The following is a 17,111-nucleotide window of genomic DNA, read 5'->3' as shown; positions in this document are numbered from 1 at the left end:
TCCCAAATCAGAAATCTTATTGTTCACATGGAAAAGGTTTTCTTTTTGTATTTGAAAGTGAAGATTTATATTTATTTTTGTTGGGGGTGGAGGATTATTACATATACTACTAGTGAGAGTCAAATCATGACCTCTTCAGTCTTCACTAAGAGGCATTGGTCATTGCATGTTATATATTGAGGGACGCTATTACCTTTCTCTTGATTCCTTTCAGGACTTGAACCAGCTGCATTTGCTGCTCTTGTTCCCAACAGTGCAAATAAACCACTGCAAGAGGTGATGGCCGAGATTATGGAGGACCACAAAATGCTGGTAAGAACTTCATCTCTGACTCTGCTCTCATCCAATTATTATCGTCCCCTACTTTAACCAATTTGATTTCTTTGCAGTCAGCAAACCAATCAGGCGCAACATAACATTAGGGTTTGCTTTCAGACTCCAAATGTTTTGACTCCTGCACTTAATGTTCTTGATTAAATCAACGGTGTAAATTCCCAAGAAGTGATCCACTTTCTGCGCCTGTTTATTTGTAGATGAAGGAGGTGAATGAAATTAAAGGTTTCCAATAGATCCTGAATAATATAATAAGGCCATGACCCAGTTGGATGCTTGATGTGCCAATCCACAATGGGGTCAACCCCCATTACACAACTACTCTACTCAAGCGCTTCATATCTTTTCTTGTTGATAAGCTGTTCAGACATGAAGAAATAATGAAGTTCTACTACTAAGCGTTCACCTATTGCTATCAATCAGTGGTTCATCTGTTGATATTCCAAATGGAGTGGGAACTTTTTATTTGATGAAGCAAAAGAAATGAGTTAACTATTTCATCAGTTCTTGGCAATCTGTCCAAACCTCCATACATGCCCATCTATGTCCCTAAGCTCCTTGCAGACCCTGTTGTAGTTTCTAGATTTCTGAATCTTGAGGACCTCCTATATATAATCATTATCATTTTCCAAGGGTTTTTAAAATGAAGTATTGAATCAGATAAACAGGACGGTGTCCCTTCTGGGCGGCCAAATTCTTTGTTATAGTCACAAGAAAAGAAAAGAAAAGAAAAGACGCCATTAGTTTCAGTTCATTTATAAACCAAAAGAAAAAGAAACACACATGCACAGCATCCATAGGAATGAAGGAATCAACTTTTCCTCTAATATAGCTAGCAGCTGTTGGTACTAGCCTTAATTTCCTAGGGCAAATGATTTGTTTTCGGCTTTTCACACACCAATAAGAAAAATCGCGGGGTCAGTTCTCTCCCTGAACCCTTATCCTGCCATCCGTTGATCAGAAAAATAAATAATGGTTTTTCTTCTATTTTGATCTGATCTGGTTTAGATTTTCCCTGAACCAAAATGAAATCTTACATTCCTAACCTGTAACAAAAGATTCTTTGATTACCACGGGGGTGGTGGTCTAGTGGTCCCAATCTCACTCCCAAGTGGTTTGGTAAATCTCATGTTCCAGGTTCGAATCCCCTCTGCTCCTCTGTTTTCTTGCATTGGACAGTTGTGTGCTCTTTGGCCTGAGCATGAGTGCTACCAGCTTCTGTGGACTTATACTAGGCCTCCAGTGGGGCTCCGCTGACGGGGCCAGTGCTTGCGCTGGTATTGCACAGGGCTAATGCTTCAAAGGTCGCACTCGAAAAAAGCCGAACATTGCGTAGCGGGGGGGCACTTGGTCGCCGCTACTGCATCCCCTCTTTTAATTACCAAAAAAAAAAAAAAAAAATTCTTTAATTCACTTCATAATCCAAACAAATAAACAACTACACATCAATAATTACTCATCGTTACATATCATAAAGTTATTTATCATTAATTTTATAAGAAAAAAGATAACCACCATCAAAACCCATAATTTCTACAAATTTTCTTCTTTTCCATCTCTTCCAAAGAATTATGTGAAGAATCTAATTTGTTGCAACAAGTCAACTATATGATTACAACTATAGAATACAAGGGCACTGCTTTATACATTTTATTTCTGCTCTCTTCTCCCTTCTCCCTTCGGCTTGTCTAGTTCCCCTACCATTGAATCAAGATGTGATGGCACCTTCTAGTTTCAAAGACAATGGGGTTCAATTGAGCAGCGCAGTTGTCAAATACAACTCCTCTGATTTTGTCAAGAGGCAATACTTCAAGCAAGAGTGATCACCCACGCTTTACTTCTGAGAAGTCTCCTTGCTTAAAATTCTTGTATAAAGTTTCCACTGCCAACTCTATTCTAGCTTGGTCCTATGATAATGTAGAGAAAAAAATTTGAGTCTTAGCTGATCAATTCAACATGTAAAATAACTTACAAACTGATTGGCCTTGTGAGATTATATACCTTCCCCATAAAATTAATGAACAGGGGCCCAACTCTGGATTTGCGGAAACACCCTAAATGACAGCCAAAAAAAGGAGATAGGATAAGAGAACTACAAATGAAGAAATACTGGAATCATAATTTGCCTGAAACAACATTCTAACAGCTTTGAGAAACATGCTTTCTTGGATATTCCTACCAATGTAGAGATCGGGAAACTCGAAGCACAACTTCGACAGGGGTTTAGCAGTTTCTACCTGCATAGATTAGACAGAAGAATTTAGTCAAACCACATAAAATTTAATATACTGCGTTTAAAGAAAGATTAAACTCCAAGAACGTATCTAAAGATATTGTTATTTACAATTCATCTGTTAAGTTGGATTGCAAGATGGGCATCGTATAAGATCAATGGGGGTCATTTCTTTTTTGCTTTTCTAGCAAGGAGGGGAGTCACTTTAAAAGAGAAGACAAAGATAAATTTTGAGTACTGTCAATATGCGAATTGCATTCTAGTGTCCAAATTACAATCATACATCAAGAATATTAAAGATAAACAAAATCCAAATTGAAAAAGGATACAAAAGGAAGATAAGAATCAGCTTTAAGCCCATATTTATTTGCACTTATGATGGATGAATTAACCAGAGATACTCAAGATAATGTTCCATGGTGTCTACTTTGTGCTGATAATATTATTTTAATAGATAAGACATAAGTAGGGATTAATACAAAGTTAGAATCATGGAAAAACAACTTTGGAATGAAAAGGCTTTAAACTAAGACGGAATATTTAGTGTGTATTTGGTCATGATCAAGCAGATGATGAGGTGGTGAAACTTAATGAGAAGTAGATTCTACAAGTTATTTTAAGAGCCTTGGTTCAATCATAAACAAAAGATATTATATAGATGATGATGTTTCCCAAAGAACTAAAATAGGGTGGATGAAGTGGAGAGGTGCGTCTAGGGTCTTGTGTGATTGACATATTCCTCTAAATCTCGAAGGAAAATTCTGTAAGACTGTTGTACAACTAGCTACGATGATGGTGCAGAGTGTTGGACTGTTAAAAAGCATCATATATATAAACTCAGTGTAACAGAAATGATGATGCTATGATAGATGAGTGGCAAAACTAAGAAGGATCCATGTAGCCAACCCCATTTAATTGGGACAAGGCTTCTTCTTGTTGTTGAATAAAAGCCTGAAAATTAAGGGACATCAAAAAAAGTAAAAAGAAAGACAAAGCAAAAAAGTTCATACTGTCTTGAAGAAAAAGTGGCTGACATTTAAATCTTAATCAACAAACTTTTATCCTTTCAGCATAATCCCATAATATGCAGTTAAATCAACCCCCCAAAAAAAAGAGAGGCAATGAACAGAGATTCAGAGCAAAATGTAGTAACAAGAATGAAGAGCATACATCAGAAAGAGATGTGGTCAGACGTTTTGTTAGAAATGGTGCCATCGGTACTAGGCCACTAGAGCTGCTCAACTCGATTAAACAGTCCCACTGCTTGTCCAGCTCAATAATATTCGTAGCAGAAAGAATGATCACATTTTGGCATTTGATCTACAAGAAAAAGCACATTGCACACTTTAATGCGTCATCATGTTGCTTCAAATGGTACTCGCAGTGAAAATGACAATTGACATCCACAATATTTTGTTGCTACATACATTGATTGATTAAACAAGAAAGCATTTAAGGGCAACAACAAATGCCTGGTGGCTTAGGGTGCTTTTCTGGTGCACTGCTAAATCCAACTTTTGCCGGACCTCTGCTGGTTTTAGTACACAGAAGAAATGTGATACAAATGTTCAGGGAATGTTTTCACGTGAGTGTAGATTTGGATGTATCAGTATATCATTTAATCAGCACATTTTTACAAACTAAATTACCAGGCATTGTTATTTGAGTCCTTGTAGTCCCAGTCCAAGTAGGAGAGTCAAGTTGGAATTCTATTTCAAATCAGATTCCTTCCTAAGCTAGGAATTTCTTTTAACTCTACAACTACTATCTATTTAGGAGTCCTTATAAGATAATCCTCCTTTAATTATGCATTCTAGTTGAGTCTACAAGTGGGTCCCATTTCAAATAGAACTCTTTGTTTGTTGACTTCTATTAGGAAACCATTCATGTAAAGACTATAAACAAAGCCATACATATGTAATCAAGTCAAGTTGATGATTAGTGAAATTTATGCTTGAAGGATTGCAACTCTTTGAGTTCATGAATTTCAGCAAGGTCTATTAATCAGCCTTCATCAACAGCAAGTATTAAGCCCCCAGCCCAACCATACCTTCCTTTCCTTCCCTCTCCAACTCGCAGCCCCTACCCATCCCCCAAACCCTATCGCAAGCCTTCCCCCTTCCCCCTAATCCTTGCGGCTGTAATTCTTCCCCTCTCCAATCCCTTCTCCAATCCACTCCATCCCAAGCCACTCTCTCTCATTCTTTTCTTCTTCTTCTACTGCTTGCAGCAGCCGAGGAAACCAGAATTTTCCCCCAGGCCCTAGATCTCCCTAACCCCTGACTCAAACCTTAATCCGTTAGGAATCAAATTCCCCGTCCCTTTCCCTACCTCCAATCCCCTACTTCACTGCAGCCCTGGTAAACCCTAATTCTCCCTTTTCTCTTAAAACCCTAGAACCTTAGTTTTATTCCCATTTTAGAAACCATTCATCCCAACTGCATTCTACCTTAGGATCACCTTCCCCTTCCCCTTCCCCTTCCCCTTCCCTATGTTTGATTCCGAACCTAACCCTAGCTTCCCCCTTACAAAACCCTAGAATTTGAGAAACTTAATTAGTAAACCCTAGAACCCTGGAATTGAATCTAAACAGTAAAACAGAAAAATTCAGGCTTCACTCCATCATAAATCTGACCTTAAACCCGCTAACTGAACCCTATACCCCTTTCCTCAACCCTAAGCTCCCCTAGACCTCTAGAAACCCTAGCCGCAGGGTATAGAAAGCAAATTCCTCCAACCGCAGGGTGTTGTAGCCCTGAAACAGCTGCTGTCCATCACTGAATTGCCCTAGAAGACCTAATAGCAGGGTGTTCAAAACCCTAATTTACTGCTGAATTCATCCTAAGGCTCCTGAAGACCGGCCCTCAATTTAGGGGTACATGAATTTTGTTACATGAACTTCAATTGAGAAAATCTGGCCATTAGAACCCAATCAAATTATCAGTTCTCATTCAATGAAGTAAGCCTTCAATCAAAGTTTGATCTAGATCAGACCTTCCATTTAAGAGTGATATTGAAATCCTCATTCTGCTCTGAATCTCTTAAGTTTAGATTCTGCTTTCTGTTATTGCTGAGATTTATTGTGTATATAATTGATCTACAGATCCCTCTCTTCTGAATTGGCTCTGAGAGGCGAAATTATCGATCTAACCCCTCCCAGCACTAATACCTATCATATTATCTGATATAACAATTGGATTGACCAAAGAATTTCAGAAAACATTCTTCCTCTTGTTTATTAAACTTGATTGAGTTTAGAGGCCAACTGAGGTCTCACTCAAGATCCACTTGATTTCATTCTAATCTGGACCTTGTTTGTATTTTATTTGGACCCTTTTGGTACTGTTTTGATCACTCAATTATGGATCTAGATTGCTTGGGGTCACCTACATGGCTAGACGCCTTGACACTTACGCTTAAGACCAGCTACAGTGTAGAACAGATGACAGTAATCCACTTCAGCAAGCATATGATCCAACACTGGAATATCCTTGACTAATTCATGCCTAGAAAATAAGATCCTCAGAGTGACCAACAACAAACTCAGAAAATATGACCTTGGTCTTCAATGTCGGAAATCCAAAGAAAATTGGTAGTAATAGTACACAGAAGCATTTATTCTTAAGTGCACAACAGGATATGGCTAATAATGCCTTCGATGTACGGAAACAGATTCCCCATGAGAGCCTCAAATACTTTGGTAACATGGGCAACAGACTGGAGAAAAAAATACTGCTGTAATATTATATATTTTTGGAAAGATTGTCAATATAAACCCGCAGCTAGACACTTACCAAAGGCACTGCCAACTTTTCATGGTGTAGCAATTCTGTGATACCCTCAGGTAATTGAGCCATCTGAAAAGGAAAATGAGTCAATGAATGTATCCAATTTTAGCATTAATGAATATGCAGAACAGATCAATATCACAATGTTACTTAATATTATAATAAATAGGTATTTCACTATTAATTTTGAAAAAAGAAAACTACTCCAAAAGATCATGTGTCCACTGTATGGTCCCCATCTGCTAAAAAAAGTCCCCCTGTGTTCCCCCCCTTCATCTTAAAAGTTCCAAATAAGAACATTTCCTAATAAGACTGATATTCCTGACCAGAGGTGTAGTGTAATCTTGACATTGAGTTACCTCGTTTCGGTCTCCAGTGTATTGATCACTTGTAATAAGCCTAAGATATTCTTCAAATTCTTCATCAGGAGCCTGCAATGTAAAACAATTGAATGTATCAACTAAAATTAGGAGAGACTCGTCCAACTCCAGAAACCAAGAATTGAGCCTGTGATGTAAAACAATTGAATATATCAACTAAAGTTAGTACAGAATTGTCCAACTTCAGAAACCCAGAAGGGTATTAAAATCAAAACCAATTTAATAAAATGGAGAACAAAAGAAGATTGAAATGAAGCCAAAGATATAAAAATATGGAGTAGATGTTTGTCACAAATGCTTTGCACAAATGTGATTACTCCAGAGCTATCTTCCAAGGTGAGAGGCATTCACGGAACTCCCTTAAAGGGCATTCAAGATATCCAAGGAGTAGAACCCTAGATCCAATCCTTGCCCAAACAAATAATTGTTCCCTGATTACTTTTATTATGTTAGGAAAGAAAAAAAGGTAGTTGTCTAAGTTATGCTGATTAGACTTGAGATTCAAGGACCATGAACTTCAGTTTCCTCCTCGGCACACCCACAACTGCTCTGCCAGCGTCAGCCTAGCCAACCTTTAAATGTTGTGGTACACAGGGCCAGGTGTTTTCAGAACTTTTACACTGCTCTTAAGGTACTTTTTTTTTTTTGCCCAAGCTCTTATTGGTACCAACTTTAATTTGTTGCGATTTGCGATAGATACTGTAGTAGTTTCCATTCTTGGATTGAAATCTGTTGATCCTGTTTGTGCTGTAGTTTCCATTTTCGAGAAAATCTGCTTTCTATTTTCTGTTCTGATTTCTTGTAATATGTGTTTCTAATTTAGTAGACACAATATTCTATTCTGATCTATTGTAACTGCAGCCTATTAATAATGTACCTGCAATTCTGGGAAGTATGTCCAGATTTGAAGGGAGTTCTCTCACTGCTGATTCAATCTCTTCTTCTTCTTCTCTTTTCTTCAATTCTTCCTTCTTCATTCTTGCTTCTGGTTTGATTATTAGAGTCAGATTTCCCGCATGGTGTCAAAGCTCCTGTAATCAAACTAGAGTTCTTCAAATCAAGGACTTCTGAGAGAGTTTCCATTCTTCCTTCTTGATGCGAGCCATCTATTGCTGCAATTAGTATGTTTTAGATCTACTTACACGTAACCTGATCTTTATCTATCTACTGCTTGTACTGAAGACCCCAAAGCTTGGATCAACTTCAGCTACCCTACCCTAATCTATCAATCTCTTCTGTACTCTGCAGAAAATCGATTTTAACATGATCTCCAAGTTTTAAACTGCTGTTCCTCGGTTTTCTAGGCTGCTGTTCATGATTTTATCGCCTAAGTTATTCTGATTTCCACTATACTGCCAGTACTGCTTACACCTGGTGAGTTCTTAAAGATCTACTTCAACTTTTCATGTTAGACCTAACTGGTAATTCCACTATGAGTACTGCTGAGTCCAAGGGGTCTTCATGAGATAATATGAATGTACAGATCACACAACCATTAGATTAAAAGGTAGTTCCAAATTCCAATTACTTAATTATGGTCCCAAGCTGTTAGTGTCTATATTCCAAGGGAAATCTCAAATTTATTGAATCTGACCACCCTGTTGAGATGACACTCTAAAGTTGGACTCAAAAAGATGCAACCATTAAGATCAAGCTACGGAATAGTATGGAACCTGATATAACTGTAAACGATATGTTTCACAAAACTGCCAAGGAATATTGGAAGTTTGCAAGAAACATATTTACAAGACAAAATATGACACATATGTATAGCTTTTATGAGAAATTGTTTCAGTTTCAGTAGGCTGATAAAATGCTTCAGGATTATTATAATTCTTTTAAAGGCATGATGGAAAAGCTAATGTTTGTCAGCCTCTTACTACTGATATTGAGAAGGTTAAGAGGAATGAATTATCCGTGTCCAAGTTCCTTGCTGGTTTAAATTCTGAGCTACAAGCAGTCAGAGGACCTTTCTTAGCTTGACAGCGTGTTCCAAATCTCAATGTTGCTTATTTGCGGCTTCAGTAAATTGTATCTCTGAAAATAACCCTCCCAAGAATGGTTCCTAAGGAGAAACTTTAGCTTTTACTTCTACCCGTGGTTTTTTGCGGTGGCTGTGGTTCAGGGGAGCCAGTCAATCATCTAACAGCCATGGTGGTCAGCCCAAAGACAAGTCAACTTGCCTATGTAGTAATTGTGCAAAACTAGTCATGTAGTGGACACTTGTTGGGCTAAACACGGGAAGCCAGAGTGGGCCAAACAACTTGCCAATCATATTGTATCTTATGGTGATATGAAAATGGTGACATCTAATGATAATGTTTATTATGGGTCTTCTTCTGGAGATCTACCTAAGACTTTACGAGATGAAGTGAGTTGGACACTCCGTTGCTTATAGAGTATTGAAACAGCTACTTCACATCCCTTGGTACTTTTGTAGCAACCCTTTCTCATGTAGGTCAATCAACCTTACTTCTAAATCCAGCCCTTGGATCATCGATTGAAGGGCTTCTACTCATATGACCAATAAATCATCCATGTTTAATTCTTTTTCTAAGTCGACGAATAATAGTTCTATTGTTATTGCTAATGGGACTTCCACACCTATTTTAGGTTTAGGAAGTGTTTCTCCCACACCTACCCTTGCATTAACATTATTTTGTGTGTTGCTCACTTCCCTTTTAATGTATTATCTGCAAGTCAATTGAATAAAGTCTTGAATTAATCTGTAACCTTAACCCCTACCGCTTCTGTTTTTTCAAGATCTTTATGAGGAAGACAATTGGTGGAGGGTGTGAGCAGAATGGACTTTACTATCTAGATTACACAGCATCAACTGCTGCTCTCTCTCTGATAATGGCATCTCTGTGTTTCAATGGCATTGTCTTTTAGGCCATCTTTCCTTAGCTAGGTTACAACTTTTATTTCCATCCTTTAAGTCCTTATCTAAATTATACTGTGAAGCATGTTAGTTAGGCAAGCATCATCGTGCTATCTATCCTCGTTGCTTTGTCCCTCACAGTGAGTCTTTATTTTCCCTAGTTACATTCTGACAGTTGGGCTCCTTATAGAGTTTGTAATAGGCATGGGTTTTGGTATTTTGTGATTTTTTTGGATGACTTTTCTCGTCTCACATGGTTGTATCTCTTTAAGGATCGAACAAAGTTTTATTTATGTTCAGAATAGGCATGGGTTTTCAATTTGATAATGCTTTAGAATTTGTTGAACATGATATAGCTGATTTTTGCAATTCTCTTGGCATGATTTATCAAACTAGTTGTTCCAATACTCCTCAAAAAGAGTGACTGAATGCAAGAACCCTCACCTCTTGGAGGTTGCATGAGCTCTCTTGCTTCATATGAATGTGCCTAAGAATTACCAATGTGACAATATTTTGACTGCATGTTATTTGATTGACCAAATGCCTTTGGCTTTACTTTCAAACAAGTCCCCTTTTCCATTGTTTTTTTTAATGGTGAATCCTTTTTTGTCCCTCCTAAAGTGTTTGGTCGTGTTTTCTTTGTTCATAGTGTGTACCATAATATTAACAAGCATTTTCTTGGTCTACTAAATGTATCTTTATTGGATACTCACACTCAGACAGGTTTTCGATGATCCAATTTATCATAAACGGTTTGTCAATACTGATGTGACCTTCGAGGATTACCCCATAGTATTCGACTTCACCTCATTCTTGCAAAGATCTTACTCCCATTCCATCTTTTGTTTCAACAACAAACATTGCCCCGATACAAGTTTATTAGCAAAACCATAGGTTTGCGAGTTGTATTATCAATGGTATAGTTCCTCATAGTGATAATGATGTTTCTTCGCTTATGCATGCCGATATAAGTCCCACAATGGTCTTAGTCCCGATTTCACCCACCACACCAACGGAGTTCTCTAATTGAGACCCTCCTCTCACTTCAAATGACTTACCTATTGTCCTACAGAAAGGTAAACGTACTTGTACAATACAGTCAAATGCCATTTATCTTTCTTCTTTTTTTCTTTTTCTTTTTTTTTTTTTTGGGGGGGGGGGCGAATAAATAAATTCATTACCAAAGAGAACAAAATACAAGAGCACAAAGGGCCAAGCAAGAGCAACGGAAGCCACAAGACTCAAATTTCAAGCAACCAAAGGGCAACAAACCTAGCAACCACCTATGAGCAAAATGGAGAGCAAACTAGCAATGCTAGAAAGCTATTTTTCAGATTTTCCTTTTCTTTTTATTTGGCGGCAACAAAAAAACAATAGGAAAATCGCCGCTGATTTGGTGCTGCCCTCTAATGTCACGATTGCTCCTTCAACAACCCTCACAATCGGAGACCGACAAAGCACTTGGAGCAAGGGGGAAGGAGGAAGAGGGCAGCGGCACAGAGATGGGTGGGAGGAGCTCGAGAAGAGAGAGAGATGGCCTCAAAGGCAGGCAAAGAGATGGGGAGGAGGAGAGGGACTAGAGGGAAGGACAGGGAAATTCGGAGTGGGCTGATGAAAAGGGCAAGTGATAGTAAAGAGGGGGGGTCCACTAGAGATGTGGGCCTAGATAGCTAGCCAAGAGAGGAGGGCTAGACTGAAGGAAACTGAAGGGGAGGGGAACAAGGGCCTAGGTTGGGGGATTGGGGTAGGCCCAACAAGGTGAGACACGGGCAGGGGGGAGCAGTATTCTAGGTTAAGCAAAGATAATAGGATAGGAACATGGGCTTAATAAAATGAAAAGGCGACAAGGGAGAGGGGCATAGGGGAATGAGTAGAGAGACGAGAATGGGATGACGAAAGAGAAAGATGTTGGGTTTGACTACAACTTGCAACGAGAATGAGGGAGAAGAGGGGACCAATGGGAGAGATGGCATCGAGGGAGGGGAGGCATAGGGGTGTCAGGATATGAATTAGCAACAGTAACAACAGCAATCATGGCCTGAGTTGCAGAAGGATTCTCGGCCTGGATCGTAGCCTGATACGCAACCAAGGATGCAGAGGTTGTGTCCAATCAGTTTCAATCCAAGCAACGACCTACCGAAGCTCTTGTCGAAACAGTGGCAAGTCTCCGATGACGACGCAAGAAGACCGTAGGGATTGGAAAGGCGTTAGTGGCAGCGGCATTGGCTATCGTGTTGGTTGATGAAGTTGTAGGGGGCATCCTTGCGGCAGAGGAGGCTTTAATAGGGGCCTTTACCAAGGAGGCAAGAGCATCGCCGCCAATAGGCAAAGCAACAAGTCATCAACAGAAGAAGCGGCATCAATGGCGATGGTGGCGAGCAGTGACGAGAGCAAGTGTTGCGCCAGAGTAGAGAATAACATTCACTAATTGGGCATGCATGATCAAGAAGAGTTCAGAGGGCACCGAGGGTTCCCATGCCTTGAGAAATCTGAACATCTTTGAGAATTGACCTCCTGCCACTGCTTATTGCACCAATAGGGAGGATTTGAAAAACAAGCGGCAATTGATGTTGTCTTGGTTCATCTTCTTCTTCTTCTTCTTCCTCTCCCTCCATCCAAAGCTTGAAGTTGTCGACTAATATTCAAGTTGCTTCCTATTGTAGAACAACGCCAACAAAGAACTGGAACTATATGCTTATCTAGAAGATAAAGAATGGATTTGCAAAGGATTCTGATGCGACTTCCTCCTTCGAGCTGTGAAACTCTAAGAGGTCCCACAAGTGCCCTCCTCTCTCCCAGTTTTATGGCTAAATGCTCGTCTGGTAGCTAAAGACTACACTCAAACTTATGGTGTTGACTATTTTGAGACTATCTCTCCTGTTTCTAGGCTAAACTATGTTTGATTTATAATTTCTTCGGCTATAAATCATAACTAGCCTCTTCTTTAGCTGGATATCAAAAATGCATTTTTTTTATGGTGACCTCCATAAGGAGGTTAGTGTGGAGCAACCTCTAGGGTATGCTGGCTTAGGGGGGATTATGCTTGTGTTTGCAAGTTATAAAGCAATTTATGTTTTATGGTCTCAAATAGTCTCCGGCAGGTTGGTTTGAGAAATTTAGTAATATTGTGGAGTCTTATAGATTTTTTAGTGTTATTCTATTCACTCAATTTTTGTTCGATGGAAGGGTAGCAATATAGTTATTATGGCTGTGTATAGTAATTACATTATTCTTTAGGGGAAATGATGTTGATGCTATTAATAGAGTTAAACACGGCTAAAGAAACAGTTCCAGAATAAAGACTCGGATAGCCTACAATACTTTATTGGAATTAAGGCAATTTGTAGTAAAAATGGAATTAATTTGTCACAAAGGAAGTATGTCAAAGACCCTTTGATAGAGACTAGAATGCTTACCTTCAAACCTACAGATATTCATATGGAACCTTTGTGAAAATTGGGACAAGATAATGGTAAATTGTTGGATAATGTTCAACGTTACAGATATTTTGTTGGAAAATTTATCCCACAGTTACATAGATATTTCTTATTGAGTAGATTTCTATCACTTCCCTATACTTGGGCTCTATTTATTAAAACTCCCTTACTCAAAACTTCCATATCTAATTCCCCCAAAATCCAACGTTTCACATCTCCTTCTCCCTGATGTTTTTAAATTCCCAAATTACCCATCAATTGCTTTAACCCAACTGTTTTCTTTCTTTTAAGTTGAGCCAGTTCACATCAATTGGTTCAAATTTATTAGTTGAAAGAAAGAAACCAGTTGGGTTGAGGGTAATTTGGGAATTTAAAAACATCGAACTAGTCTTGTATTTTCAGGATTCCCATATTACCTTCTTTATTTTTAAAACCCTAGAAAAAAAAAGACAATAAACCAATGGAAGAAGGCTGCTACAACTGCGCAAAGAGCAAATCCTTCTCCCCGCAACTTCATATTTCTCTGCAATTTCCTTCTACCTATTGCAACTCGGTTAACCACCGCAACACAGTACTACGTAATCGAGACCTACATAAGATTGATATGCGATGAGGACGTAGAACCATGGTTCCTCGTGTCGGCGATATATTGCCGACACGAGGCGATATTTCGACCTTTCGCTGGGGGGCGACACGACACCCCCCAGGGACACCGATAAAGCAAGAAGTCGACGATATATCGCCGACAGTCGAAAAGTCAACGACACTCCACGCCACTGCCGGAACCCAAGCCAGAACCAACTCCATGCTCCACCCCCACCTCCGACACCCAAGCCGAAGGCCCATTCCTTAACATATGAGGTTCTAAGCGTGGATGAGCTTGGCCTCGAATCCATCTCCGAAGTTGGGAAATTTTCCAAGCTAGCCGTGGCCTGACCTGGGTTCCATCGCCGAATGCATGATCTCTTCCGGCTAGGGCAAAGAGTGCTGGTGGTGCTGCTGCGTGCTGGTGGAGGTGCAGCCCTCGCAGAGGAGGTCCGGGGCCCGGGCGGCGGTGATGCTGGTGGAGGAACAGAGAGCTAGAGCAGGTGGAGGGTTTGGTGGTGCCGTGGTGGTGGGGGAGGTGGATTGGGTGGTGGAGTTGGTGCAGGAGGTGGTGTTGGTGGCGCAGGTGGTAGTGGTGGCTTCGGTGCTTTGCCGTGGCTGGGTGCTCGACGGAGCTGAAATTTGGCATCGGTCTTGGGTGGCGATGGTCGCTCGTGCACCGGTGATTCAAAAACAACAGCAGCTTCCGAAATGGTGCCTTTGATCAAGACTACGGGAATGGTTGGTGGGTCTCCGGTGCTTTGAACGAAACTCGCCGGAGGTTGGGGACTTTCCGAGATATGTGCCCTATGTACTTGCTGCGGTGGACCAAAAAGGCTCTGCTTGCCCTCTCCTTGCTGCTATGCCATCAACTGCCACATCCCAAACAGGCCCTTTGGTTTCTGCTCCTGCACGCCCAAGACCTGTAATTGCTTTGAATGCCATCTCTAATTTCTCTTCTTCTTCAAACCTCTACTATTTAATCTCTGAAATCTCTCTTCTTCAGCTTCTTCAGAATAGTTTCTTTAATTTGAGGTGTGGTTCAGCCGTTCAGGTAGGTGTTCTTGCAGAGGAGTAAGAAGAAGACATTAATGGCGAGAAGTCCCATGCTCTGATTCTGGAAGAAGCAGGAACGAGCATGAGAAAGAAAGAGAAGAAGCAAATCGGTGTTTGTTTCCCATAATCAACAGCCAAATGTCGACCGACCTTCTGGTGACATGTCGCCCGAGTCGCCATGTCGCCAGGGTCCAACACGGCGACACGGGTCGACATATCGAACCTTGCGTAGAACTACTGGTGATTTTGACATCTTCGAATTGGAAATTGGAAGCATTCGAGACTGAGAAATTGAAACCAGAACCAAGAAATTTCTCAAATCTCAGTTCTTCACCACCATCTTCTCCATCACCTGCGATGGTGGTGCAGAAAAATATAGTGTTATTGAAATCACTAACATAAAATAAGTTGGGAGAAGAAAAAACTGTTAAGTCATATGTTACAGAAAATCAGAACATGTTTTTGGAGGCCTTTGTCTCAACATGTCCTTAGAAAGTGAAGAGCTTCTAATGGAGAAGAAACGAATGTCAACAGTGCAAATTCCCCATTCAATCAATCATTTTAGTCATTCACTTGGGTTAGACGGAAGGTTAGAGGAGGGTAAATCTCACGCTCCATCTTCTTCTTATGTTCATCTCTCTTTCTCTCTAGTATGCTCTCCTACGCTCATCCTGCAAATAACTAGAAAAAGAAAAACAGAGCATCGTTGTTATCAACATCTTCATCCATGGCTGCCAACAAGTTTTCAACCATGTTACACAGGAACACCATAGGATCACAATAGTTCTCATCTACCCAATCCTTGAATTAATTTTGATACTTCTCCTTCTCCACAACTCCTAATTGATCTCCTATCTGATTTCCAAATTCGTTGATTATTTTTTATCTGGTTTTAGAAGCTCTAGTCGTTCAGTTCCAGTCTTTTGTAACAGAAGAAATGGAAACTTTCTTAGGATAAATGGAGCGAGGATAACCACAAAGGTTTTCTGATTTTGACTCATTTACAATTGCAGTCTCTCCTCTTGTCCTCCTTGGTTCTTTCTTCCTACGCAAGAATGCCTTTCCGTTTCATTTTCTTCTTTTTTCTTCTGCAACTCCTCCATACACCTCTCTTATTTTTCTTTCTTTTAGGAAAGGAACAGGTATTGAGACAGAGTGAATGACATTACACAGATGTTATGGTATGAAGAATTGACCGATTGGAAGAGATTTAGAAGTAGACTGTAAAGTTCCTTATCGTCTTTGAGAAGATCGGAAGAGAGAAATAGATGGTAGGGTTTCTTTTCATAGAAAGTAGACGATGATACAAGATTAGTATGGTGATTCAAGTAATAAGTTTGAACCAGTTAATGTGAACATGATCAACTCGAAATAAATACACTAGTTGGGTTTAAAATATCAAAGGTAACTTGGGAATTTAAGAACATCAGGGGAGGAGGAGAGGAGGAGAGGCGAGAGTTTGAATTTTTGGGGGAATCAGATGTGAAAGTTTGAGTTGCAGAGTTTTAGTAAACAGAGCCAAGTACAAGGGAGTGATAGAAATTTTCTCTTTCTTATTTAGTGGGAGTGCTAAGTCAGTTCATGCAATGTCTTAGGAATACCCAATGGATGCAGCAATGAGAGTGCTTCGGAATCTCAAGAGTGGTCCTAGCAAGGTATTTATATATCATCCCAACCAGAGTATGGATTTGGTTGCCTTTTCTGATGCAGATTGGGCACGATCTACAATTGATTGTCAATCTATTACAAGTTATTATACATTTCTTCAAGGAAACCTTGTGACTTGGAGAAGCAAAAAGCAATCCGCCGTTGCCTGGTCTAGTGCTGAAGTTGAGTATAGCACTATGGCTCACAAGGTTGCAGGGTTGATATGGCTTTGTTCCTTACTGGAGGAGATGGAGTTTCCACTTTCCTTTCCCATGAAGATTTATATTGCCATTAATCCTACTTTTCATGAGAGAACAAAGCATATAGAGGTGGATTGCCATTTTATTCACGGTGTTGTTAAGAAGAAAATCATTATGACACCCTTTGTGCCTTTTGTTGCTTAGTTGGCCAACGTATTCACAAAGGCTGTAGGTGGTCCTGGTTTTCGTTGTTCCAAGCTGGGATGGGAGATCTGTATGCTCCATCTTTAGGGGGAGTGCTGAGATTTACAATACATACTACTGTAATTTCCATTCTTGGAATGAGATCTGTTGATATTTGCGATAGGTAATTTTGTAGTTTCTATTCTTGAATTAGGGATCCGGAACTGAAGATCTGATCCTGTTTGTGCCGTAGTTATATTTTCGAGAATGCTTTCTATATTTTGTGGACAGAATATTCTGTCCCGATTTCTTCTATTCTGTCTTTCTATTTTAGCGGACAGAATACTGTCCTGATCTAACGTAATTGCAGCCTATAAATCAGGTACCT

The 17,111-nt window shown here is 39.9% G+C and overlaps 1 protein-coding gene across 1 annotated transcript in view; it reads right to left on the bottom strand.

Annotated features, from left to right (window-relative positions):
* Positions 1-1,732: 1,732 nt before the first annotated feature.
* Positions 1,733-17,111, bottom strand: part of LOC149023769 (phosphoadenosine phosphosulfate (PAPS) reductase family protein) — a 45,385-nt gene continuing 30,006 nt past the window's right edge. Inside the window, exons 12-17 of the mRNA XM_089144270.1 lie at positions 6,714-6,785; positions 6,361-6,423; positions 3,737-3,886; positions 2,513-2,570; positions 2,335-2,387; positions 1,733-2,240 (exon numbers count right to left, since the gene is read on the bottom strand). Of these exons, the coding sequence (XP_089000396.1) occupies positions 2,157-2,240; positions 2,335-2,387; positions 2,513-2,570; positions 3,737-3,886; positions 6,361-6,423; positions 6,714-6,785 (480 nt within the window). The 3' untranslated portion in view covers positions 1,733-2,156. The remainder of the gene's footprint in view (positions 2,241-2,334; positions 2,388-2,512; positions 2,571-3,736; positions 3,887-6,360; positions 6,424-6,713; positions 6,786-17,111) is intronic.

Source organism: Hakea prostrata, chromosome 2 (genome assembly GCF_041222555.1).
Source record: "Hakea prostrata isolate BN-2017 chromosome 2, UWA_Hpros_2, whole genome shotgun sequence".
Lineage (NCBI taxonomy): Eukaryota > Viridiplantae > Streptophyta > Magnoliopsida > Proteales > Proteaceae > Hakea > Hakea prostrata.
This window is presented reverse-complemented; position numbering and strand designations above follow the sequence as displayed.